Below are 26702 nucleotides of genomic sequence, written 5' to 3' on the forward strand. Positions count from 1 at the left end.
TAACTCTAAAACCCATCATGGAATCTGGCTAGTTCAAGAAAGGAACCAAGATCTGATGGTGATACAAGTTGTGTGCCAGTTTGGTAAAAATCAAATCATAAATAAAGCTGCTATTGTGCAGACAAGGTCAAAATAGCTAATTTTGGCCCTTTCAGGGGCCATAACTCTGGAACCCATTATGGGATCTGGCCAGTTCAAGAAAGGATCCGAGATCTTATGGTGATACAAGTTGTGTGCAAGTTTGGTTAAAATAAAATTATAAACGAAACCACTATCGTGCAGACACAAAATTGTTGACGGACGGACGACGGACGAAGGGTGATCACAAAAGCTCACCTTGTCACTATGTGACAGGTGAGCTAAAAACAAGAGGAACCTGGGGGTCCTGTTTCACTCACCTGAACTAGTTCTTACCCAAGTTGATTTTGTACCTAATGTGGCCTAGATGTCATGTAGACAATCACAATGTTTTATGTGATCAGGTTGATAACTTACCAAGTTTTTCAGTAATTTGACCTAGTGACATTGTTTTTGACTTCAGGTACCCCACTTTTGAACATGACCTTGATTTCATACAGATAAACATTATGACAAATATTTACAAAGATCAAGTTGAAACAAAAAGTCTCTAAAAGTTTTTGTATGATTTGACCTTAACCCGTACGAAACTGTACGTCCGTAAAATAGACGTAATTTGTATATATTTACGGGTGTAATTCAATTTTTACGTGTTATTACTTTAACATTTATGACTGGAATGACGTGCGTAAAACAAACGTAAAGTAGGCGTACAGTGGACGTAATTTTGAACGTTATATGCAAATGAGCTAGACACGTAAAATCCATAAAAATTACGGGTGTAAAAGCAAAACCAAATTACGTGCGAAAATCATGAAAATTACGTGCGTAAAAATATTTTCACTTACAGACGTAAAATATTACGGGCGTAAAATTTTACAGGCGTAAATGGCTAAAAATAGACTCAGTATAGTTGGATGAGCTAAAAGAAAATGACAACAAGAGTGCCAGAATGTCACAATATACGCCCGTCACAGCAAATTTCTTTACTCTAGCACCTGTATTTGCAGATGTAATTTTAATTTTGTGGTTGTTTAGTAATCATTGTAATTCTTTTGTTTTTCTAAGTCCACAAAAAAACTCCTTACCAGGTAGAGATACCTTAAAATACACCTAAAATTAGAAAGTAACAACTATGTTGTACCACAGAAAAGTGGTCTTGGTTTTTCCCTACTGTCAATTATAAAAAAGTTACAATATAAGTTATTTATAGTAACAACTAAGGGAAGTTAATCTTAAAAAAAAAAAAAAAAAAAAAAAAAAAAAAAAAAAAAAAATCCAAAAAAAAAAATTGTTAGTCCACACAAGAATCCTAACCAGGTAGAGATTGGTCAAAATACACCTCAAAATTGGATGTAACATGCATGTTGTACTACAGAAAAGTGGTCTCGATTTTTCCTACGTCTAGTAATGAAAAAGTTACAATATAAGCTATTTATAGTAACAACAAAGGGAAGTAATTCTAAAGAAGGGAATTGCGCATGACACTTTGTCTCATGATGGTGTATAATTGTGCCAAGTTACATCAAAATCCCTCTATGCATGAAGAAGAAATGCTTCAAACAGTCATTCTTGTATCTGACCTTGACCTTAGACCTAGGGACCTGGTTCTTGTGCATGACACTCCGTCTTGTGGTGGTGAACATTTGTGCCAAGTTATATCAAAATCCCTCCATGCAAGAAGAAGAAATGCTCCGGACAAAGTTTTCATTCTTGTATCCTTTGACCTCTAAGTGTGACCTTGACCTTAGACCTAGGGACCTGGTTCTTGCGCATGACACTCCGTCTCATGATGATGAACAATTGTGCCAACTTTCATCAAAATCCCTCTATGCATGAAGAAGATATGCTCCGGACAAAGTTTTCATTCTTGTATCCTTTGACCTCTAAGTGTGACCTTGACCTTAGACCTAGGGACCTGGTTCTTGCGCATGACACTCCGACTCATGATGATAAACAATTGTGCCAACTTTCATCAAAATCCCTCTATGCATGAAGAAGATATGCTCCGGACAAAGTCATACTTGAATTTGACCTTTGACCTCTAAGTGTGACCTTGACCTTAGACCTAGGGACCTGGTTCTTGCGCATGACACTCCGTCTCATGATGGTGAACAACTGTGAAAAGTTTCATCAAAATCCCTCCATGCATGTAGAAGATATGCTCCGGACAAGGTCTGTCGACGACGCCCGCCCGCCCGCCCATCCGCCCGCCAGGGGCGTTCCCATAATACGTCCCGTTTTTCAAACGGGCGTATAAAAAAAGATATTAATACAAGAATTTAATTAATTATTAAACATGGAAAAGGTATTCTTAATATAGTCAAAATTATCAACTTATTAATTCAATGCATTTCTGGAATCAATTTTACAGTATTGCTAGTCAAAGTATGATCTCATACTTAATTCAGTCTGTCATGGTAATACATGTATGTACTTTCATGTGCTTTAAGGTATCAATGCAGCAAGAAATATATGAAAACAGAAGTTATTAATGTGTATAAAATAGAACTATCAAAACTAGATGCCCACGGGCAACATGTCAAGCCCGCCAGCTGTCAAAAGGACAAGGAGTTCCACATGACACCCTGTCTCATTGAGGCAAACATTTATGCCAAATAAAAAATGATTGCAAAAAGTTACAATACAAGTTATTTATAGTAACAACAAAGGGAAGTAAATCTTTAAAAAAATCTAAGTCCACACAAAAATCCTTACCAGTAGAGATAGGTCAAAATGCACCTCAAAATCGGATGTAATATTCATTTTGTACTACAGAAAAGTGGTCTCGATTTTTCCCTACGACCAGTAATAAAAATTTACCATACAAGCTATTTATAGTAACAACAAAGGGAAGTAATTCTAGGTTCTTGTACATAACACTCCGTCTCATGATGGTGAACAATTGTGCCAAGTTACATCAAAATCCCTCCAAGCATGAAAAAGAAATGCTCCAGACAAAGTCATTCTTGTATCTGACCTTTGACCTCTAAGTGTGACCTTGACCTCAGACCTATGTCCTGGTTCTTATGCATGACACTCTGTCACATGGTTGTGAACATTTGTGCCAAGTTACATCAAAATCCCTCCATGTATGAAGAAGAAATGCTCCGGACATAGTAATTATTAAATTTAACCTTTGACTTCCAAGTGTGACCTTGACCTTTGAGATAGGAACCTGCAGTTTGTGCATGACACTCCGTCTCACTGAGGTTAACATTCATGTCAAATATAAACGAGATTGCTCCATGCATGTCAAGTTTATGGTCCGGACAAACAAAACCGGATGCACATACACCGAATAGCCATTTGGACAACTATGTCTTCGCTTCTGCAAGTGGGCTCGACAATAAGCTTCAGCCAGACCAGTACTCTTAAAAATTCAAAGAAATGCTGCTTTTTTTTCATTTCGATACAGAGTATTTTCTCCAGGATAATTTCAAAGGTTTTTATATTCTTTTTCATAATAGATAAATGTACCACAGTTCAGTTAGGAATTTCTAGCCACTGTTTATAAAAGCATTTACAGGAAACTGTGATTTTTGTTAGTTCTATTATATAAAAGATTTAAACAGACCAAGTAATACATATATACTTGTGCTTTCAAATAAAAAAAAAATTCCTTGACATGCTACCATAGTTCTGGCAAACTGAAACTATGCCTTGTTATTGTGAATAATTTTAGTGTCTAATTTATCACATTATAATCCAAAAAAAAAATCCAAAAAAGTCACTGAAATTTCCATTTTCCTGTTGAATAAAAAGGTCACTGCTGTATTTTCTTTTCCTGTTTTCTTGCATAACCAATCCTCTCAGTACAGGCACTGTTCAGCTGAGAGTCAGTTGGTTCTGGCAATTTGTTGGCCTTGCACCATGCTGTCACGAAGTCTAAATATAAAAGTAACAAACATTGTACTAATGCATGATATGTACTGATGTAAAGTGGATATTTTGTTATTAGCAAATATAAAGAATATATATCACCAACTGGACAATTTTTGTATTTTCACAAGTGTCACCATCACAGTATTGCAAGACAACATTATTCCTCACTTACAACAAATGGTGACTATTTTCTAAGTTCTACATGCAAAATTAGAAATTAATACACAATGTTCAAGACTAATAGTAATTAAAGGCTAAGTTATATCACGCTACATGGGTAAAGCAGGGAGTGATATGGATTATATCTCACTGATAAAGGACAGTATTTCATCAATTAGCATAAAAGAAAATAATAAATATCAGATCATAATTATGCCTCTACATAATGTCTGTCAGTCTGTGTATTTACCAGGAAGTGCACTAGGCATTTATTCAAATAAGCTTCAAGCTTAATTTCTTAACAATAAATCTAAAATAAATCAGAGTATAAACAAACTTTTTAGACACCTGACATGTTTTTTATTTCGATGGCGTTTTTAAAAAATTGAGGTAAATTTATTGCATTTTTTTTCATTAAAATTTTATACAACAGCTGCAGAAATCAATATATATGAAGACAGTTCTGACAACATTACCTACAGTGAGTGTTCTGACAACATTCCTTTCATAAACTAAATATCTGCAGTTAAAAAATCATGGCTATATAAAAAGACTGCAAAGTGATAATGTGTTGATATCTAATTACCTTTAAGGTCTTTAATTTTATGTGGATTCAGTGGTGGCCTCTCATCCACGGCCTTGGAGGACTTGCCTATTCCCAGGCCTCTAGATTCTGCCATCTCTTTTGATGAGAATATTTCACCACATAGTTTATACATGGCTATGTATCCTTCTTTTCCATTCTTTTTTTTAGCAGCAGCTAGTATTTTTCTTTTAGCATTTCTGCTTACAAGAATGCTACTTGAATCCAGAAGTTTGACCTGAAAACAGTGCACACTTCTATTTTATACACAGTATTATTAGGATAAGTAAAACTGTTCTGTACAATACTGTGATGCATTTGGACACAAGTATTCATCAGAACATCCAAATGTTTATTTTCCAGTGGTTATAATCAAAATATGCACTGTATAGTATAGGACATTTTTTATGTCAAATAGTCTTTTATTCTATGCTTAATTTTTTTAGTAAAAATAAGAGGCATGATCCCATATTTTTAATATCTATAGAGAAACACTGCATTTAGTTTTTATTTAATGTTGATTTTATTGCAGATTGTTTTTTATCATTTCGCTAATAAAGAGATTCGAACCAAAGTTGAACATATCATTCAATACGGCATATTATTCGTAATTATTGTATCAAACAAAAGTATCATTGGACTGTCATGTGGTACACTAATGCATATCGCTGATTGGAAGAAAATAATAGATACAAAAGAAGTACATCAGAATTATATGTAACCATGAATACCAACATCCATATAAATACAGACACTTCGTTTTAAGCTTTCATTTAATTTAGACAAAGGACTTGTCTGAATCTGTTAATTAAAACAATACCTTCACAGGATGCAGAGGTATTTACAGTAACAGTAACACCAAAGGAAGGATTTTAGCAAAAATCCAATTTTTTAATTTCACTAAAATTTTACTGCAAATTGTATCAATTTTAAAATACCAAATATGATACTTGTCATGGCACTGAAGAAATACTTGATATATTATAAACAAATAATTATACTTACCATATCATCTGATTGTTTTTTTGGTGTGTCATCGGATGGTCCCTGACTGCCAGATGAAGGAGTAGTAGCACTCATTACAATCTGGAAGATCAAATAAGTTTATAAGTTTACTGAAAAAAATGCATCAGTCACAAGTTCAGTAAGTCAAAACAATTGTCCATTATTAAAATTTTACTGCAATTAGTTTCAAGTTAAAATTTTACAGCAAATTGTGTCAAGTTATTAATAACAAATATCTTGTCAGAACACTGAAGAAGTACTTGATATTATAAACATTTTGAAGCGCTCTTCTCCTTCCTTCCACCAGGTGGCTATATGCAAAAAAATATACTAACCATATCATCTGACTGCTTTTTTGGTGCAACATGGGATGGTCCCGGACTGCCAGATGAAGGAGTAGTAGCATTCTTTACAATCTGGAAGAGTCACAAGTTCAATAAGTCAACACAGATGTCAATTGATTTTTGTAACAAATGTACCATGTTATCTAAAGTAACACTTTCATATTACAGTAAAACACCATAGCCCTGGTGTTAGCACCATCAGGTTTCACTGTATAACATTTACAAAACAAGAGTGCAAGAATGTCACAATATACGCCCGTCACAGCAAATTTCTTTACTCTAGCACCTGTATTTGCAAATGGAATTTTAATTTTGTGGTTGTTTAGTAATCATTGTAAGTCAATTGTTTTTCTAAGTCCACAAAAAAACTCCTTACCAGGTAGAGATACATTAAAATACACCTAAAATTTGAAAGTAACATCTATGTTGTACCACAGAAAAGTGGTCTTGTTTTTTCCCTACCGTCAATTATAAAAAAGTTACAATATAAGTTATTTATAGTAACAACTAAGGGAAAATAATCTTAAAAAAAAAAGAAAAAAAAAAAAAAAAAAAATCCAAAAAAAAATTGCAAGTCCACACAAAAATCTTTACCAGATAGAGATTGGTCAAAATACACCTCATAATTGGATGTAGCAAGCATGTTGTACTACAGAAAAGTGGTCTCAATTTTTCCCTACGACTAGTAATGAAAAAGTTACAATATAAGCTATTTATAGTAACAACAAAGGGAAGTAATTCTAAAAAAGGGAACTGCACATGACACTTCCTCTCATGATGGTGTATAATTGTGCCAAGTTACATCAAAATCCCTCCATGCATGAAGAAGAAATGTTTCGGACAAAGTCATTCTTTTATCTGACCTTTGGCCTCTAAGTGTGACCTTGACCTTTGACCTAGGGACCTGGTTCTTGTGCATGACACTCCGCCTCGTGGTGGTGAACATTTGTGCAAAGTTATATCAAAATCCCTCTAAGCATGAAGAAGAAATGCTCTGGACAAGGTTTTCATTCTTGTATCCGTTGACCTCTAAGTGTGACCTTGACCTTAGACCTAGGGACCTAGTTCTTGCGCATGACACTCCGCCTCGTGGTGGTAAACATTTATGCCAAGTTATATCAAAATCCCTCCATGCATGAAGAAGATATGCTCCGGACAAAGTTTTCTTTCTTGTATCCTTTGACCTCTAAGTGTGACCTTGACCTTAGACCTAGGGACCTGGTTCTTGCGCATGACACTCCGTCTCATGATGATGAACAATTGTACCAACTTTCATCAAAATCCCTCCATGCATGAAGAAGATATGCTCCGGACAGTCATTCTTGAATTTGACCTTTGACCTCTAAGTGTGACCTTGACCTTAGACCTAGGGACCTGGTTTTTGCGCATGACACTCCGTCTCATGATGGTGAACAACTGTGCCAAGTTTCATCAAAATCCCTTCATGCATGTAGAAGATATGCTCCGGACAAAGTCTGTGGACGCCGCCCGCCCGCCCGCCAGGGGCGTTCCCATAATACGTCCCGTTTTTTCAAACAGGCGTATAAAAAGGAGGCATCATTCAATCCATGAAATTAAGTCCTAACAAACAAGTTAAATTCCCATTCATTTTATGTTCCAAAGATGAAATCTACAAATTCATATCAACGTGAAATAGCAATTTTGGTCAAAATCACGAAAATTCTTGTCCACAAAATTAATTGATTTCACAGCATTTAACACCCAAACAATAATCATTTACCTTTTCATGACTTTTTTGTATTTGCTTTCTGGGGGACCTCCTTAATTCTACATTGGAAGATGTCTGAAAATAAAAAATATTGCACCAACTGTAAAAGTGATTTTGAAAACAAATATTTTATCATAATGACACAAGCTTAAATTTTAGCACAATAAATTACTTTTAAAATCATTTAAGAATCTATCAAAAGTGCTAAAGTAGTGTACAGACCCACAAAGATTTAACAAAATTATAATGCAGCACTATAGTTGGTAAAATATACAGGACCGGGACAATTACTCAGAGTTAATCAGGTCCGATTCGCTTTCAAACAATAAACATCACGAATCGTACTTTATATTTATACATTTCTTTGACCAGCATATTATAAGACCCGCAGTATATTTCCGTTAAAACACATCAACTTGAACATTATCAATAGTCTCGGGTTTGCTTGTCGTGATATATCTAAAACAAAATACACCAAAATATGACTTATTAATTACCACACTGCTTCCAAACAATAAAGTCCGTAAGTTCCTAATGAACTACCTTTATACAGTCCGTTGGAAAGAAAACAGCATTTCAAATATGCCGGCCGATTGACCGGTTCGATTCGATTTCATACAAATGATTAACAGGTATCAAAATTTTGAAATCGTCCCTGAGCCCTAAAAATATATGCCTACAGTCTAAAAGTGGTGTATACTGGTAAAAACATGTACATGTTGCAAGACACCAATGACTAATAATTACCAGACCATTTATTTTAAACACTTATTGCTGCTTATTGGATTGCATTGTATAGTGTGCACATGCATTATTGCAATCTTAACTTTTAATATGCAAGTCAACCAACCATAGATGTGGTACATGCTGTCTTTGCTGGTGTACTGGTTTCTAATGGCACATCCATAGTTGAAAGGTCTTCAGGGACAGATTGGTAGGAGCATAAGCTGTTCTCAATGTCACTATTCATAAGATCCATGTAAAAACTTGGCTGAGGCTGAGGCATATTAACCTGAGGCTAAATAAAAGATTAACAAATCATCAACCACTAGTTTAATACATTAGAAATATGCTATATACTAGTTACTTATGAAAGCATTTTGTTAGGAAGGTAATTCTACAGAAGATTTAAGAATCAAAGGGAAATGAATTAATTTTGCTATAATTACATTTTTATTGGTTGCTAAAGCAGTAAACTTGTACAGAACCAATTGAAATGATTTTTGCATTAAAGGATTCCCTTAAGAAATAAGAGATTTTACTGTTTTGTTTACTTTGTCTTTCTGTCCTCGGAATAATTTTTTAATATCTATTTACATACATATCAGTAATGTACTACACAAGGATTTTTGTATTTACCTGGAAACAAGGGTGGTTACAATTACTTGGTTGCTGTAGATGTTCTGTTAAATAGCTTATAAAAGCAATGAAATCTGGCTGACAGACTGCCCTCAAAGTTTGCAGAACCTCCGCTGAAGGCACTAAAAACACAAATAAATAGCATAAAATATATCTGAACAATTTCAGTTTATAGTCAAAGTTTAGTTAAAGTTTCCTTTTGAAATCACTGCATACTGGCAAAGTTTACTCAAAAGATTAAATTAAAAATCAAATTAAGAATCTTGCTTTATAAGCTAACACTATTTTCACTTTCTTGATATATATGTTGTCATAAATATCAAAATACTAATTATATGTGACGCACCATGACATTTTGGGTCCAAATTCGGCGTTACGTCATTTGAGAAAACATCGATTAAAGTTACGTCACAAAAAAAAATGGTGGATGTTACCACGTGTTTGCGGCAATTAATGCATTTCTTGTTTTCAATAATACTCTACCTTGCCACAAGAAAAAAATGAAGTGACATGTATAAACATTTCCATGTTTTGCAATTCCGTTTTTGTTTCAATTTTTAAATGATTGATAATTTATCGCCCTTTGAATCGACACGCCATTTGTAAACATGGAAGGTCGCGGAGAAAATGAAACTACCAAAAACAATTATTTGATGATTTATTTCGATTGTATAAAGAACGACAGTTAGCGAATCTCAAGGTAAGTAAGTATTCAAGCTATAGGTAGTGTTAAAAATATTATTTGAGTTCATATCGACAGTTTTGTCCGATATATTTTCCAAAAATAGCCCGGATTTGACACTAATGACAGATTCGAGGTAGATTTAGCGCAGTTCACTTTTTATTTACAAGTGTCAATATATTGTAGACTATATTTTATTTACTAAATCTGCCATGAATTCAACTTTTTTTAAATCGGTTTTGACTCTTATTTAGTAGAATCTGTATGCAAGACAATTACAAGAAGTATTCAGAAAGATCAGTATGCAAGACAATTACATGAAGACCTTGTGATTCTGGTGCCAGACAAAATTACAACAGTCAGTCATAATGTTTAGTTACATATTAAAGTTAAAGCCCTGATCATTTTATAAATATAGCCATGCCATGAAAGTGACTGATTAGATATAGTTGAAACACATCTATTGTCAGCTTCAACCACTAATTTCTTACATGTATGTCAAATCAGTCCATACAAAAAACTTCTACAAGGCATAAATATTTTTTTTTACTTGGAAAGAGACAGTTTTTTCCAAAGCTTTTCATGTTAAATTTGCATACTGTTCACTTGGCCATTATTTCTGGATTCCTCACATTTTGTACTGTTCTTGGCAAGTGACTAAAAACACTTAGTAAAATAAATAAACTTTAGATACATTTTTGTTTTGAAAGCCTTGCCAGGAATTAAAACCTATTACTCTTTTTATAGAAGTCTTTGTGCTAAATATGTACTGAGCTAACTGCCCAGGGCATTTTTATCTGCATTTCAGCCTTTTGAGTATTCTTTTTTTCATTTTACAGATCAACCACTGAGGATTGTTTGGCTTGATGCAATGACCTTAAACAGTGAAATGATTTTCCAGGAAGGTCTATACACAACAAGCTGGATTTTATTGGGTTTGTAAATTCTTCATACATTTTTACAGTTACTATACTGCTATTCTAAGAAAGATAAAGACATTAAAGTAGCATAAACATAAATGATCTATTTCATTCATAAATTTTAAGAGAATGATTTGATTATAGACCAATTCAACAAATATGTGTAATATTATTAAGAAGTGAATAAGTAATGAAATACAATAATTGAATATATCATGTATGTATTTTTTCATATTTTCAAAATTATTTTTACAGTATTTGTGTTTACATTAAGTTGATTGCATGAATTGTATGTCTATCTGTAGGAATCTTAGACTAGTTTATATATTCTTAAAAAGCTACTTTTTCTGCATGAATACTGTAAGATTCTTGGATGAGTTTATACTTATCAAATTGCTTTCATTCAGCTTTTAACAAAACGACTCTCTTAAGCTTAAAAAGATACTTCACAGTCTTATATTCTGTAACCTTATACTAATCTTATTAAAATGAAGTTCTAATGTTGATGAATTTTTGTTTTGCAGTGATGAAAGAACTATCAATATGTAAATGGGAATGTAACAGAAGGAATTAATATGTTCTACTGATCATCCAGCTGAAATCATGCCTGTGGAATAGAGTGCATGTCACAAATACTTATATGAGCAAATAACTCCATATTGCAGAAATAAGGTCATGTTTCCTGCCCTCATGACCTGAAAAATTTAAAATTCTAGTTCAAATAACAAATGTGTTTCAAGAAAAGTAAAACTTAGTCAACTGTGAGAAATATTGGGTAAAAGTAGTGTTTTGATGTCATGACAGCTGTGAAGTTATTTGAGAAGCACTATCCTAATTGTTTAACAATACAGAATTTAAAATTTCCAAAACTGCATGCATGAAATACTAAGACATGTCTGTTGAATTGGATCCTAGTTGTTTCAAAACTACAACATGTGACATTAAAGCACAACCTTTGGAGGAAACATGTTTACAATAAAAACTGCCTTGCCAGTGTGAGTGTTAGGGAGATTTTTCCAGAAATGGCAGAAAACTACCAATATAGCAGAAAATATTTGTTACTGGCTGAATATAATATATTTTATTTCAAGAATTAATCATGTTAATCCATGGTTATAATTGTGTTAAAATATATTTTTACATGACATGACCTTTGCAGAAATAGCTTTTTTTTGTAAAACATTGTGAGTTGCCATGGTAACACAAATTTGACTTAAATTTAGATTTGTTTGATTACGTAAACAGCATGTGTCTTGTTTATATTCTGCTAATCAGACTATGTTCTGAAAGAAAATATCTTTTATGTGTAACCATCAACAAAACATGTTATAATACAAATCTGCCATAAAATGGCAGAGCTGTAATGCAGGTAGGCATATCAGGAAAATATGTAGTTCTCAAAGACAAGTTATATTACATAAAATGATGTTTGTTTTTTTATAAATGATCATAATTGACCATTGTGGTGTAAAAACAAATGTATACTAAACAGATGCCAAATGAATGTTCTGATTCTTTCTGGAAAATTTACAAAAACTACTATTTTAAGAAGATAGTGCATTGTTGCCATGGTAACATTAATTTAACTTTTAAATTATTTTGGATATCATCATATGTAAAAAACATCTTTCTTGTTTATATGTTATATATGTTAAGCTGTATTATGTTAGTGACATATTTTCATATGTAATAATTGCATCAACAAAGCACTATGTTATTACATAAGCCTGCCTTAAAATGGCAATAGTTGTTACTGAGAGAGGTGTATCTGATATTATGTATTTCTCAAACCATATTACATTAATTTTCATGGAGTGATGTCTACTCTCTTACTTTTAAATAAGAAAACAGACAGCTTTTGATGTAAATATATGGAAAAACACTTCCAATATTCAATTATTACAAAGAAATTGCCAAAAATGTTAGTATTTTTGTAAGAAAATACCACATTGTTGCCATGGTAATGTTAGTATTTTTGTAAGAAAATACCACATCGTTGCCATGGTAATGATTCAATGATCAGTATATCTAAGTCTTTTGAAATTTTAGCAAACTCACAGATGATAACAACAGTCTAATAATTATATCTTCTTGCCTGATTTTCTTTCTTACTGTTTAGTTTAATAGATAAGGTGTCTATAATAACAAGATCAATGTCCTAGTTTTTGGGATGTTGTCTAATTTGATATCAAATTCTGTATCTTGTTCAAAAGAATGTTATAAAACAGTTGTCTGTAAACTGTTTGCACACTAGAAAAAGTGAATTGTGTATTTATTTCACATTCTATGTAATTTACTGCTAGATTCATCAAGAGACTGTTAAAAAAGAGGTTAAACAACAGTGTTGCTATAGAAACGATTTTTAGAACATAAATATTTTTATACTACATGAAAGAAAGAGACAAAAAGAAATACATTCCATTAATTGCATGTTGCTTTTGTTATTTTATCATGTATTTCATCTTGATATTATTTAAATATGGTGTCATTATTAAGATATACTGCCTCAATTTTGATACAGTTAGACAAAAACATGGTGTCCGAAAAGTGGTAATAACTCCATGACAACGACTGACTTTTGTTGTCAAATTGAAGATTTTTACTCAGAACGGGTCAGTCTGTCAGATTAGCCCAAAACCCCATTTTTGACCAAAATTGCATTTGGACCCAAAATCTCATGCTCTGTCACATATGGTATTGGCAATAGGGGTAAAATGATCTCAAGGGGATGGGTGTGGTCATGACTGTTTAAGGTTGCTATTGTTATTACTGTCGTTAATATTAATGTTGTTATAATAACTATTATCATTATTATGTATTGAATATAGTATCATTGTATAAAAATAGGAGTTTAATCAAATTATTCAGTTTCAGTTTAAATTATATAATATATTTCATACTTGGTATTTGTCTGTTTGGGCTGTGTGAAGTTTCACTGCTTACAGCAGCCATGGCATTTTGGCAAGTCTGCCATGTATTGGTGAGACTCATTGGCGGGACATGAAGATCATCTGACTGAAAACTATTTGCAGGTACTGAATTCTGTAGTACTGGGGGAACTGTAGAGCTTCCTGTGTTCTCGCCATCAGATCCACCATTATCAAGTATTTGATTCTGATTTGCCTTCGTCTTCGAGATGCAATCAGTTTCACTTTTTGCCTCTACTGAGTTGGACTGTTCTCCACTGGTTGAAGCTGGGGGGCTTTCATCCAAAAACTGGTCCATCAAAGAAATCATGCTTCTCCCTATTTGAAGTGCAGTGCCATATACACATTTCCCTTTTGAACCTGCCTGAGTTTTGTTTTGAATGTTCTCGTTTTTCTTTTCACTGGTTTCCTCTGTTTCATTCTGACAATTTTTTGCTTTAAGTTTCTTTTTCTTAGGACTCAACCCTGTCCTTTCTTCTGTCTGAGTTTTGGTTGGACTATTTTTCTTTTTCTCTTTGCTGGTTTCCTTAGAAATAGAATCTTCTTTTGTTTCATTTTTTGCTTTAAGGTTCTTTTTCTTAGGGCTTAAAGTAGCTTCTTGCTCTTTGCTTTCTTTCATTAGTTGTGTTTCAGTTCTTTCTCTTTTCCCAGCAGATTTCCCTGGATTTAACTGGAAGGAGAAGAGCTCCTCTGGTACCTCCTGCCCAGGTTCAAGCTTGTCTTTAACTACATTCTTGTGGGCAGCTGTAGCAAACCTTGCCAGTGCATTTTCATTATCTGTAAACAGCAATAGCATTTTTTGTTTGTTTGTCCTGGAATGAAACAGCATTTAATAAATATCAAATATTATATGGTGCTATAATATGGTATTCAGCAGTACAGTATGGCAATGAAGCTCTGGTTATAAAATTAACAATAATAATTATAAGCTCATTCATACTACTTCAGTTTCAATTTCAACATGTTTGAAAGAAACTCCCATATACACAAGACCGCTTACTCCGAGCATTTCATTACACAAATTGCTTGTCCAAGGAATAAGAGATCTGAGCTTGACGTTAAGCATTGAAATTTACCAAAAGGTGGCCGAGAGGGCAAGGCGCTGGTTCAGAATACACGGTTTTTGTTAGGGTCGCAGGTTCGCTCTACGCTATGGGCGATCTGTTTTTCTTCTTTTTTTTAAATATACAATGTATTAAATATTCGTAATATTTTCATAGTCTTTTTAATGATAACCTATAAAGATAAAAAAATCATTCTAAAAAAAAGATTGCCCACAGCGGGAAGCGAACCAGCGGCCTTGACAAAAACCTACAATAATATGAACCAGTATGCTGAGACCTCTGCCAATGCAGTAGATGACTTAAAAAGCAAATATTTTTATTATGACCACTGATGATATCGTTCGTGTCCCGTCTCTGTTTGTAAATTTGACTGTGCAACACTTAGTTCATATCGATTCTCGTATTCCTTGGATAAGAAACTGAATTTGTATTAATATAACTGTATGTATAAAATACACAGAATGGCAACTGAGGAGAAAAGCTAGTGTCACCGTGTTATCTTATGTGTATTCCTGTTTTATCAACTTAATGTGTGACCTGATAATAATCTCCTAGTTCTTTATAAATACCGTTCTAAGTATCTTATTAATTACCGGACCTATAGCCTGCCCTGTACTGGTTGTCAAGAAGTCTTGTAACTGGACCTCTAGACAGGTCTAGAGATGCAGTTACCGGAACCTGACAAGCCACTTTCTTAAAAATACCAATTTATCTGATCGGAAGTTTTTCGCCTCGTATATTTTTATCCTTCAGCTGTCTGTTAAATACACCCATATAACAAGATCTTATTCAATTGCCACATGATTTTGGCGAAATTTGCTTTATATGCCTTTCAAGTTGCTGATCTATTCATTTCCATAGCTGAGACTTTTCAATCGCTCAGTGTAAATTATCTTTACTTTTTATTGCACTTAAAACTGTGAGGGCTCCAGATAAGATGCGTATTAGCGTAAATTACGCTTTAAAATAAAGCATATATGCATGTCTAATAATTTTTAAGCCTATAAAAACGTATATTGCAGAAACGTACGCAATGACTTTTAATTAGTATTAACAAAATCTGAATCGTCTGGATGCTTAACGTAACAGAGTGTCGATCGGCATTAATTCTCCTAATTGAACGTACACTCGCATTAAATGGTACTCTATACACCTAGGTAAAACTTAGTCCAAATAATTGTACATGAGAGTTGAATATCGTTAATATTTTTTGACTTGTCGATATCCGCCTCTAGGTAGACAATGTAAAATATCAAAATGTAAAATCGGTCTACCCGAGGTCTCATTATTTAGACTAGGTAAAACTATATTATACTCAATGCGTTATAATGTAAATCAAATGGTTGGGAATTAATATGGATGTTACAGTAGTGTGTTTTAAAGCGGTGTTGATACAAAATATCACCTTTTACCATTTTACTCTTTCACAAATATTATAATGAGTAAATATACTCATAGGCCAAAAAAATTATCTGGAGCCCTGTAAAAGTAAATGGTAATTTTTAAAACATGCTTAATTTGTAAGAGAAAATATACAATGCATGAGATATAAATGTGCTCAATGTGTATTAAGAGACTAAACTAAATTATATCATTATTTCAAAAACTCTGTAGGTAAACAGATGATCTACAGATACATTATCAGTAGACAGAACCTCGTGCAATAGCCAATACCAGCCACATGTATATCCGAGCACTATTCCACAATTTTATGTACATGTATAATTTGATGATGTCTACCTGGACATCGATATCCGAGAAAATAAGTCACAGTGTATTCTAAGATAAAAATCATATGATAATGTTCATTTTTGAAAATGCATTAAAACGTTAAAACTTACGACATGTTATTCCGATACTAAGATCGAGCTAAAAAAAATAATAATGTAACTTCCGGAAACATATCTATTTCTTCGCGCATGCGCACAATGGCACATACCCCGCAATGCAGCATTTTTTTTGTTTTTGTTTTTTGCAAAATGAATGTTCAATCATGATGATTCGAATATCTTAGTTGTGTGTAAATGATGATGTTAGAAAAATATTTTGATGACTATTACTTGAAAAACGCTTTCGAATCTTTAAAAAAAAATAGATGTGTCTACTTTCGATGATTTCTTAGTTCAGTAATCAGTAGCAATTCTCATCCTCCCACTCAAAAGTCCAACACGCGATCCTAGGAAATATTGAATTGTTTTTTCTTGTGGGCAATATCTCCGGTCACAAGTTGCCCGTCACAATCATAAAATAATCTGAACGTCGAATTGACTCATCCTCCATGCAAATTGTTGACCATAAATACAGCTTAAAATTTATGCCAATTGCTGTTCTGTAAATATGTTTCTCATGCAAGCTCATAAAACGTAAAAATCTAGATAAAAAAGTTCCGAAATTTACTCACCGCCAACCTTAATAATGGTTCCATGAAACAATTCCTTTGATTTCCCTGCTATCCTCCATGTCATCTCCACGACACCTCTAGCAGAAAAGTCCGTTATAATCTTTAGAGATGAATCATTTTTATTCACAACACTTAAGCTAGCATCCTCTTTAAAGTATATACACGCGAACATTTTACTTATCAGGCAATGTGCTTTTCCGACAATAAAAAATATTGATAAGATTTGAAATGACTAAAAATAGATCATTAGATAAAATCATAGAAAAAACTTTGTTAACACTGTAGATTTAAGATGTTTTACTTATAATTACGGTTAATCATCATAAATCTTTGTCAGAATGTTTTTCTCTATGAAATTTTTGTCAAGTTCAGAATGAGTAATTTGGGGAAAAACAAGGTCATTTATAATGTGACCCTGTTATAAATTTATCCTAGATTTCAAGCAGACAAATTCTGTTCAAATCTCATGAAGATCAGGTGGTGATCTTAACAAGGTAGCTCTATGATTTGACCTAGTGATATAGATTTTATGTAAAACATGATTTCAGGTAAACCAGTTTTGAAATTACTCCAAACAGACAAACATTCTGGCAAAACTTTTATAAGATCAAACAGGAAATGAAAGAATTAAAATGTTTTTTGTTTTTTTGATAACGTTACTTAATGGCCTAGTGCTTGACCTCTGGTATTCTAGTTTTAAAATTGTCTTAAATTCAATAGGAACAAACATTCTGACAAAGTTTCATAAAGATGAATTACAGAATAAAATCCTATTAATTAACCTATTGATCTAGATCTTAGATACAAACTTGTCTGACATTTCACTGAGGGTAATATGCTGAACAAGTTTCATTGAAATTGGGCTAAAATTGTAAACTCTAGAGTTAAGTGTCAAAATGTTGACATTTGGCAATGAACAATAGACACAGCATGGTCAATAGCTCATCTTAAGCATGTTCATGTTAGCTAAAAATTATTTCTACTTTATGCACTAATGTACCCTTAAATGGGTTAAGTGCCCCCTTTTGATGAATTTATCAGAGGACTTTATAAGAATGCTACATACCAAGTTGTATGAAGATCCAGTTGTGAGGACAAAGAAAAAACAACCAAAAAGTGTTCAATGGTGCAAGCTTATACTCACTGCAAGGACTAAGAGTGGCAGGTAAGCTTTTTAACAAGAAGGCTATGATGGCCCTATGTATAAGTTTTTTAACAAGAGGGCCATGATGGCCCTAAGTTGCTCACCTTAGATGTGTTACATCTTGCAGCAGCGGAAAAGGGGTAAGCAGAAATATTTAAACAAACATGACAGATCAAATTTGGTGAAGATTCAACAAGCAGTTCATGAGATGTCATGTAAATGCTTTTCTATTTTTACCTGTAGTGGCCCAGAAAGGGGCCATGTGGAAACAATTGAATCAAATTGGGAGAGGTCCATGTGACGAAGCTAGAGATCAAGTTTTGTGAATATACATCAAGGGCTTCATGAAAATGTTGTATAAAGGTTTCATTTTTATCTTTAGCTCTAGTGGTCCCTTAAAGGAGCCAAGTGGAACCATCTCAACAAAATTAAGAGAGGTCCAAGTAAGGATGCTACAGATCAAGTTTGGTAAAGATTCGTCAAGCAGTATATGAGTAGATGCTGAAAAGTGTTTTTTTAAGCTCTGGCAGCCCCTGAACCATTTGAACAAATTTGAGAAGTATGTTACAAAGTTTGGTGTAATTCTAACCAGTAGTTTCGGAGATAAAGAGTTTTATGTGAACTGAGGATGATGGATAATGGATAAGTGACCACAGACCATCCACCTTTACTTACAGCTCACCCTGAACTTTTGGTTCAGGTGAGCTAAAAACATGTCACTAAGATAACACAACAGCTTACTGTACTCACTGTGTGTATCTCCTCCATACAGATGTACACCAACAGTTACTGCACTCCATCATTTCTGCTGTCAAGTCTGGCTTTATGATGCTGTACAACTAACAACTCGTTATGGTCAAAAGAAGACTCTACCCATGTCTTGCAAACTTCATAAGGGTGAACACCACCTGTCATAATTATAATCACTATGTGTATAAGTGATCCATACTTCAAGTAGAAATGTTCCTTTAACTCTATTACACATGTATAGATGTAAACAAGAGCTGTCTCCATAGGATGACACATGCCCCCGATGGCACTTTGAATGAATAGTTATGGCCGATGTTAGAGTTTAGGACCTTTGACCTACGGACCTGGGTCTTGCGCGCGACACGTTGTCTTACTGTGCCACACATTCATGCTTAGTTATTTTAAAATCCATGCATGAATGACAAAGATATGGACCGGACATGCCCATCATTGCACTATCATGAAATATGACCATTAACGTCTAAGTGTGACCTTGACCTTTGAGCTACGGACCTGGGTCTTGCACGCAACATGTCGTCTTACTGTGGTACACATTCATGCCCAATAATTTTAAAATCCATGCACGAATGAAAAAGATATGGACCGGACACGCCCATCAATGCACTATCATAAAATATGACCTTTAACGTCTAAGTGTGACCTTGACCTTTGAGCTACGGACCTGAGTCTTGCGCGTGACACGTCGTCTTACTGTGGTACACATTCATGCCTAGTTATTTGAAAATCCGACCATGGATGACAGATATGGACCGGACACGAAAACTGCGGACAGACCGACAGACGGACAGCCGGTTCAAAAACTATATGCCTCCCTTCGGGGGCATAAAAATGTTGGATATTTGAAATCAAAGATCATCACCATGCCAACCATAATATTTGCAACTTTTTTAACATAATTAGATTTTATCTTCTTGAACAAGGAAGTTTAATTTCAAGAGGTCAGAGGCAGCACATGCAATACTTATTCCTGGATGTTTTGCCAAATTTTCACTCTGGTGATGAAACATACAGCCCAGGACTGTATACCCATTGTCCTGGCAACTGACCTAGCAAAGCAAACTAATCTTTATCACTAAATTGGTGAATCTCTCATTACAACATGGTGTTTTCCCTTTGAAATACAAACAAGCAGTTGTTAGAACTCTGCTTAAAACAAGGAGCTACATTCAATAAACGCTTGATGCATCCTTGTCGATAGATTTTAGAAATATTTTCAAAATAAGTTTCATGTAATAAATGTTGTTTCTACGGAAGCGTGAAAGGGCCATCAGACGCTAATACGTTTCTGTATGTTAAGGCTGCGGAAAGGATATGGGCCATCTAGGTATGAAACATTTTTGAGCATAAAATTTTACCTAAAACACTAGCACTATTAATTTTGTCTGTAACCAATTAAATATACACAGTGTGTCTAATGCAAATTAATGTATTGAACTATACATCTAAAACCTGGGACAACTCCAAAGTGCAAATTTATAATTACCATTAAAGTGTGACATAATTAGTTTTGTCAACCAACATATCAAACAGAATCATTGTTATTTTTGGACACCTTTTTATCAATTAATAAATAGTATGCCACTGATAGTGATGGTAAAGACCTTAAAGCAGCTATCTTTTACATGTCATGTCAAATTAGGCTGTTAGGGAGCCGTTAAACAGGTACTTGACTTTCAACATAAGTGTTTTTTTAATAAAGTAATGGTAAAAGAAAAATTCAGAAGATTACTTAGGTAAATACTGTAAAGCAGACTAAACGCTCAAATATTTGAGTACATCATGTTCATAAAATGCAACAGTGGTAAACTATAATACATAAACGATAATCACTGGAGACATAGACAGATATTAAATACTGAAGAATTTAAATGCTGTGTTTCTTTAAATATGGTGCTGCTGGATCATTTCAAGTATTTCAAAAAAATATATATGAAATCCCTGGTTGGTAGATTTGATTCATTACAAATGATAAATGTAACAAAGTCATGTGTTGCTTCTACGAAATAAACAACTAAAATGATTAAATGAACAAGGGTGCAGAATGTCACAATATACGCCCGTCACAGCAAATTTGTTTACACTAGCACCTGTATGTGCAAATGGAATTTTAATTTTCTAGTTGTTTACAATGTTGTTTTTTTTAGAAATTATTGTTATTCTTTTATTTTTCTAAGTCCACAAAAAAAATCCTTACCAGGTAGAGATACCTTAAAATATACCCAAAATTTGAAAGTAACATCAATGTTGTACCACAGAAGTGGTCTTGGTTTTTCCCTACGGTCAATTATGAAAAAGTTACAATGTAAGTTATTTATAGTAACAACTAAGGGAAGTTAATCTTTAAAGAGAAAAAAAAAAAAAAAAAAAAAAAATCGAAAAAAAAAATTACAAGTCCACACAAAAATCCTTACCAGGTAGAGATAGCTCAAAATACACCTCAGAATTGGATGTAACATGCATGTTGTACTACAGAAAAGTGGTCTCGATTTTTCCCTACGACTTGTAATGAAAAAGTTACAATATAAGCTATTTATAGTAACAGCAAAGGGAAGTAATTCAAAAGAAGGGACCAGTGCATGACACTCCGTCTCATGATGGTGTACAATTGTGCCAAGTTACATCAAAATCCCTCCATGCATGAAGAAGAAATGCTCCGGACAAAGTCATTCTTGTATCTGACCTTTGACCTTTAAGTGTGACCTTGACCTTAGACCGAGGGACCTGCTTCTTGCGCATGACACTCCGTCTCATGCTTGTGAACATTTGTGCCAAGTTGTATCAAAATCCCTCAATGCATGAAGAAGAAATGCTCCGGACAAAGTTTTCATTCTTGTATCCTTTGACCTCTAAGTGTGACCTTGACCTTACCCCTAGGGACCTGGTTCTTGCGCATGACACTCCGTCTCATGATGGTGAACAATTTTGCCAAGCTACATCAAAGTCCTTTCATGCATGAAGAAGATATGCTCCAGACAAAGTCATTCTTGAATTTTTCATTCTTGTATCCTTTGACCTCTAAGTGTGACCTTGACCTTAGACCTAGGGACCTGGTTTTTGCGCATGACACTCCGTCTCATGATGATGAACAATTGTGCCAACTTTCATCAAAATCCCTCTATACATGAAAAAGATATGCTCCGGACAAAGTCATTCTTGAATTTGACCTTTGACCTCTAAGTGTGACCTTGACCTTAGACCTAGGGACCTGGTTCTTGCGCATGACACTCCGTCTCATGATGGTGAACAACTGTGCCAAGTTTCATCAAAATCCCTCCATGCATGTAGAAGATATGCTCCGGACAAGGTCTGTGGACGCCGCCCGCCCGCCCACCTGCCCGCCCAACCGCCCATCCGCCCGCCAGGGGCGTTCCCATAATACGTCCCGTTTTTCAAACAGGCGTATAAAAACAAAGAAATAGTGTATGTGATTATAACATGCAATGAATCACAAAAAGTAATGCTAATGCACCCTATGTAATGCTATTTTAATGCATTATTTTGACAAAAATGAGTAATGTTAATGCTAATTTAAAGAGAATTCCTATAGTTTTTTCCCTTTCATAGAATTTTTTTAAATTCACATATATGATAGGAAAATTTGTGCTGAAAACAATGAATCAATAAAAACAAGAGGGCCATGATGGCCCTTTATCGCTCACCTGTTATCATTGCACTTGAGGACAAGAAGGTCCTCAGAAAAAATATCTAAGTCCAAAGGTCAGTAACAACAAAGGGAAGAACTTTAACCAAAAAGAAAAAAAAATGCTTACAAGGTACAGATATGTCAAAATACACAAACAAATTGGAGGTACCATCCATGTTGTACCACAGAAAAGTGGTCTCGGTTTTTCCCTACGGCCAGTAATAAAAAAGTTACTAAAAATAAGCTATTTATAGTAACGTAAAAGGGACGTAATAAAAAAAATTAATTGTAAGTGAAGAAAAGAAGGATATTCCAAATAAATGTGTTGACATAACTGAAATTTCAGATCAGCATCTTCATTAGTCACGGAGATATACCCACTTTAATTTGAAATAAAGGGAGGTAATTTGACATAAAATCAGTCTATAGTTATCTACCCTGATTGGCTCAGTCCAACTAATGACAATAATGAAATTTCAAATAAGTACTATAAGTACTTACTGATATAAATCCATTTTGATTACAATCAGGGGAGGTAATCAGATATAAAATAACTCTGAACCTACGTTTGGATCTGATTTGTCATGGAATCCAAAAATTATTGTTGTTGAAGTTATTTTAGAAGTTTGTATCAAATAAAACCATAAATGAAGTCTCTATATGGCTGCAAAAGCCAAAATAGCCAATTTTGGACCTTTAAGGGGCCATAACTCTGGAACCCATGAAGAAATCTGGCAAGTTCAAGAAAGGAACCAAGGTCTTGTGGTGATACAAGTTGTGTGCAAGTTTGGTTAAAATCGAATCATAAATGAAGCTGCTATTGTGCAGACAAGGTCAAAATAGCTAATTTTGGCCCTTTCAGGGGCCATAACTCTGGAACCTATAATGGGATCTGGCCAGTTCAAGAAAGGAACCGAGATCTTATGGTGATACAAGTTGTGTGCCAGTTTGGTAAAAATCAAATTATAAATAAAACTGCTACTGTACAGACAAGGTCAAAATAGCTAATTTTGGCCCTTTCAGGGGCCATAACTCTGGAACCCATAATGGAATCTCGCCAGATCAAGAAAGGAACCAAGTACTTATGATGATACAAGTTGTATGCCAGTTTGGTTAAAATCAAATCATAAATGAAGCTGCTATTGTGCAGACAAGGTCAAAATAGCTAATTTTGGCCCTTTCAGGGGCCATAACTCTGGAACCCATAACAGAATCTGGCCAATTCAAGAAAGGACCAAGATCTTATGGTGATACAAGTTGTATGCCAGTTTGGTAAAAATCAAATCATAAATATCGCTGCTACTGTGCAGACAAGGTCAAAATAGCTAATTTTGGCCCCTTTAGGGGCCATAACTCTGGAACCCATAATGGAATCTGGCCAGTTCAAGAAAGGAACCGAGATCTTATGATGATACAAGTTGTGTGCAAGTTTGGTAAAAATCAAATCATAAATAAAGTTGCTATTGTGCAGACAAGGTCAAAATAGCTAATTTTGGCCCTTTCAGGGGCCATAACTCTAGAACCCATAATGGGATCTGGCCAGTTCAAGAAAGGAATCGAGATCTTATGGTGATACAAGTTGTGTGCAAGTTTGGTTAAAATAAAATCATAAATGAAACCTCTATCGTGCAGACAAGAAATTGTGGACGGACGACGGACGAACGACAGACGGACGAAGGGCGATCACAAAAGCTCATCCTGTCACGTAATCATCCTGTCACTACGTGACAGGTGAGCTAACAATAGGTCACCAGGCTTGTTTTTGTGAAAAGCTGTTTTGAACTGTTCACTGTTGCTGAAACCGCCAGCGATTTTTCAACATTTTCATAATTTTCTGTCTTTTTATAAATACAAACCAAAATATACATCCAGGCAGCACAATACGGTTTTTCTCTTTTTACAGATTTTATTATATACTTATTGGATATCATAGTCATATTTGTAATACTCTATCCTTACAATAATGGGTACAAATGAAAAAAAAAATATTGTTTCATATTTACTTTTGTGAACTTTTTTCAATGAAAAATACCCATAGTGAAGAATATTTTTTAAATTTTAAATAAACTCTTTCATAGAATTTTTTCCTGTTTTTCCTGTGTATAGATAACTGTATTGTGAGAATAAAAATGGCTAACAAGAGCTGTCTGATGACAGCGCGCTCGACTATTCGAGGAATTGATTGAAGAATGGGGTCAAAATATTTCCACGGATATTCAGACAAAAGAAATAAATAGATTAGACAAACAATGTTCCTGCATTACTTTGATTTCGATAAGTTGCACTAAATGGCAATAAATGAGCCAATTTCAAAGTCCAACAAGAGCACGGCCTTGCGGGTGCTGACGCTCATCTGATTTTTTTTGTGTAATAGAAATATTGTCCTACCCATGATTTTCCAAGTCTAAAAAGGGCCATCATTCTTGCAAAAAGCAGGATACAGTTATGTTTCTTGATGTACAGTGTCCACTTATGATGGTGAAAAACTGTTGCAAGTTTTAAAGCAATAGCTTTGATAGTTTATGAGAAAAGTTGACTTAAACATAAAACTCAACCAAGAAATTGATTTTCTAAGTCCAAAAGGGGCAATAATTATTGCAAAAAGCAGGATGGAGTTACGCTGCTTGCTGTACAGGGTCAGCTTATGATGGTGAACAAGTGTTGCAAGTTTCAAAGCAATAGCTTTGATAGTTTAAGAGAAAAAGTTGACCTAAACATAAAACTTAACCAAGAAATCTGATATTTTCTAAGTCCAAAAGGGGCCATAAATCTTGCAAAAAGCAGGACAGAGTTATGTTTCTTGCTGTACAGGGTCAACTTATGATGGTGAACAAGTGTTGCAAGTTTTAAAGCAATAGCTTTGATAGTTTAGGATAAAAGCTGACCTAAACATAGAACTTAACCAAGAAAACTGATTTTCTAAGTCCAAAAGGGGCAATAAATCTTGCAAAAAGCAAGATGGAGTTACGTTTCTTGATGTACAGGGTCTGCTTATGATGGTGAACAAGTATTCCAAGTTTCAAAGCAATAGCTTTGATAGTTTGGGAGAAAAGTTGACCTAAACATAAAACTTAACCAAGAAATCTGATATTTTCTAAGTACAAAAGGGGCCATAAATCTTGCAAAAAGCAAGATGGAGTTATGTTTCTTGCTGTACAGGGTCAGCTTATGATGGTGAATAGGTATTCCAAGTTTCAAAGCAATAGCTTTGATAGTTTAGGAGAAAAGCTGACCTAAACATAAAACTTAACCAGGCAACGCCGACGCCGACGCCGACAACCGCTCAAGTGATGACAATAACTCATCATTTTTTTTCAAAAAATCAGATGAGCTAAAAAGGGCCATAATTCAGTCAAAATAGTTATGTACTCTCGCCTACAGATGGAAATCATAATGATAAACAAGTGTTCAAAGTTTAAAAGCCATATGTCAAACAGTTTTGACAAAATCCTTGATGGAGTTATGTACTCTTGCCTATAACTGGACATGGTGATGGTAAACAGGTGTTTAAAGTTTCAAAGCTTTATCTCAAAAGACTTTGTCAAAATATGAACTGGTACGAAATATTAACCCAGATTTCTAAGTCAAAAAGGGCCATAATTCAGCCAAAATCCTTGATGGAGTTATGTGCTCTTGCCTATAACTGGACATGGTGATGGTTAACAAGTGATGAAAGTTTTAAAGCTTTATCTCAAAAGACTTTGTCTAAATATGAAGTGGTACGAAAAACTTAACCAAGATTTCTAAGTCGAAAGGGGCCATAATTCAGCCAAAATCCCTGATGGAGTTATGTACTCTTGCCTATAACTGGCCATGGTGATGGTAAACAAGTGTTGAAAGTTTCAAAGCTTTACCTTAAAAGACTTTGTCAAAATATGAACTGGTACGAAAAACATAACCATGATTTCTAAGTCAAAAGGGGCCATAAATCAGCCAAAATCCTTGATGGAGTTATGTGCTCTTGCCTATAACTGGCCATGATGATGGTAAACAAGTACTGAAAGTTTC

At 34.3% G+C, this 26702-nt stretch overlaps 1 protein-coding gene and 1 long non-coding RNA gene across 3 annotated transcripts; one reads left to right on the forward strand and one right to left on the reverse strand.

Moving 5' to 3' along the window:
* Nucleotides 1-2343: 2343 nt before the first annotated feature.
* Nucleotides 2344-17335, reverse strand: LOC123523254 (uncharacterized). 2 transcript variants are annotated; one of them, XM_053550259.1, is made up of 9 exons: nucleotides 16577-17335; nucleotides 13645-14448; nucleotides 9143-9264; nucleotides 8634-8801; nucleotides 7796-7858; nucleotides 6046-6126; nucleotides 5711-5791; nucleotides 4709-4943; nucleotides 2344-3966 (listed from the first exon to the last, which is right to left on the reverse strand). In XM_053550259.1, the coding sequence occupies exons 2-9, from the start codon at nucleotides 14288-14290 to the stop codon at nucleotides 3845-3847; spliced, it is 1518 nt and encodes a 505-aa protein (XP_053406234.1). In that variant the 5' UTR covers nucleotides 14291-14448; nucleotides 16577-17335; the 3' UTR covers nucleotides 2344-3844. The 2 variants fall into 2 exon arrangements, with proteins under 2 accessions (XP_053406234.1, XP_045156905.2); XM_045300970.2 differs by lacking the exon at nucleotides 16577-17335 and having other exon boundaries at nucleotides 13645-15696.
* Nucleotides 9751-11421, forward strand: LOC128559120 (uncharacterized). Its single transcript, XR_008372197.1, has 3 exons — nucleotides 9751-9842; nucleotides 10664-10759; nucleotides 11269-11421. It is a non-coding gene; the product is annotated as an uncharacterized LOC128559120 (long non-coding RNA).
* Nucleotides 17336-26702: the final 9367 nt, after the last annotated feature.

This window comes from Mercenaria mercenaria, chromosome 8 (genome assembly GCF_021730395.1).
Source record: "Mercenaria mercenaria strain notata chromosome 8, MADL_Memer_1, whole genome shotgun sequence".
NCBI lineage: Eukaryota > Metazoa > Mollusca > Bivalvia > Venerida > Veneridae > Mercenaria > Mercenaria mercenaria.

Bases quoted from the DNA above. Each gene is read 5' to 3' on its own strand.
- LOC123523254 (XM_045300970.2), bottom strand. From the start codon at position 14,500: ATGCTGTTTCATTCCAGGACAAACAAACAAAAAATGCTATTGCTGTTT. The intron at 9,265-13,644 runs GTATGAAATATA...TTGTGTTTTTAG, and splicing joins CCCAAACAGACAAATACCAA to TGCCTTCAGCGGAGGTTCTG. The intron at 7,859-8,633 runs GTTGGTTGACTT...TTTTATTTTCAG, and splicing joins CAGCATGTACCACATCTATG to ACATCTTCCAATGTAGAATT.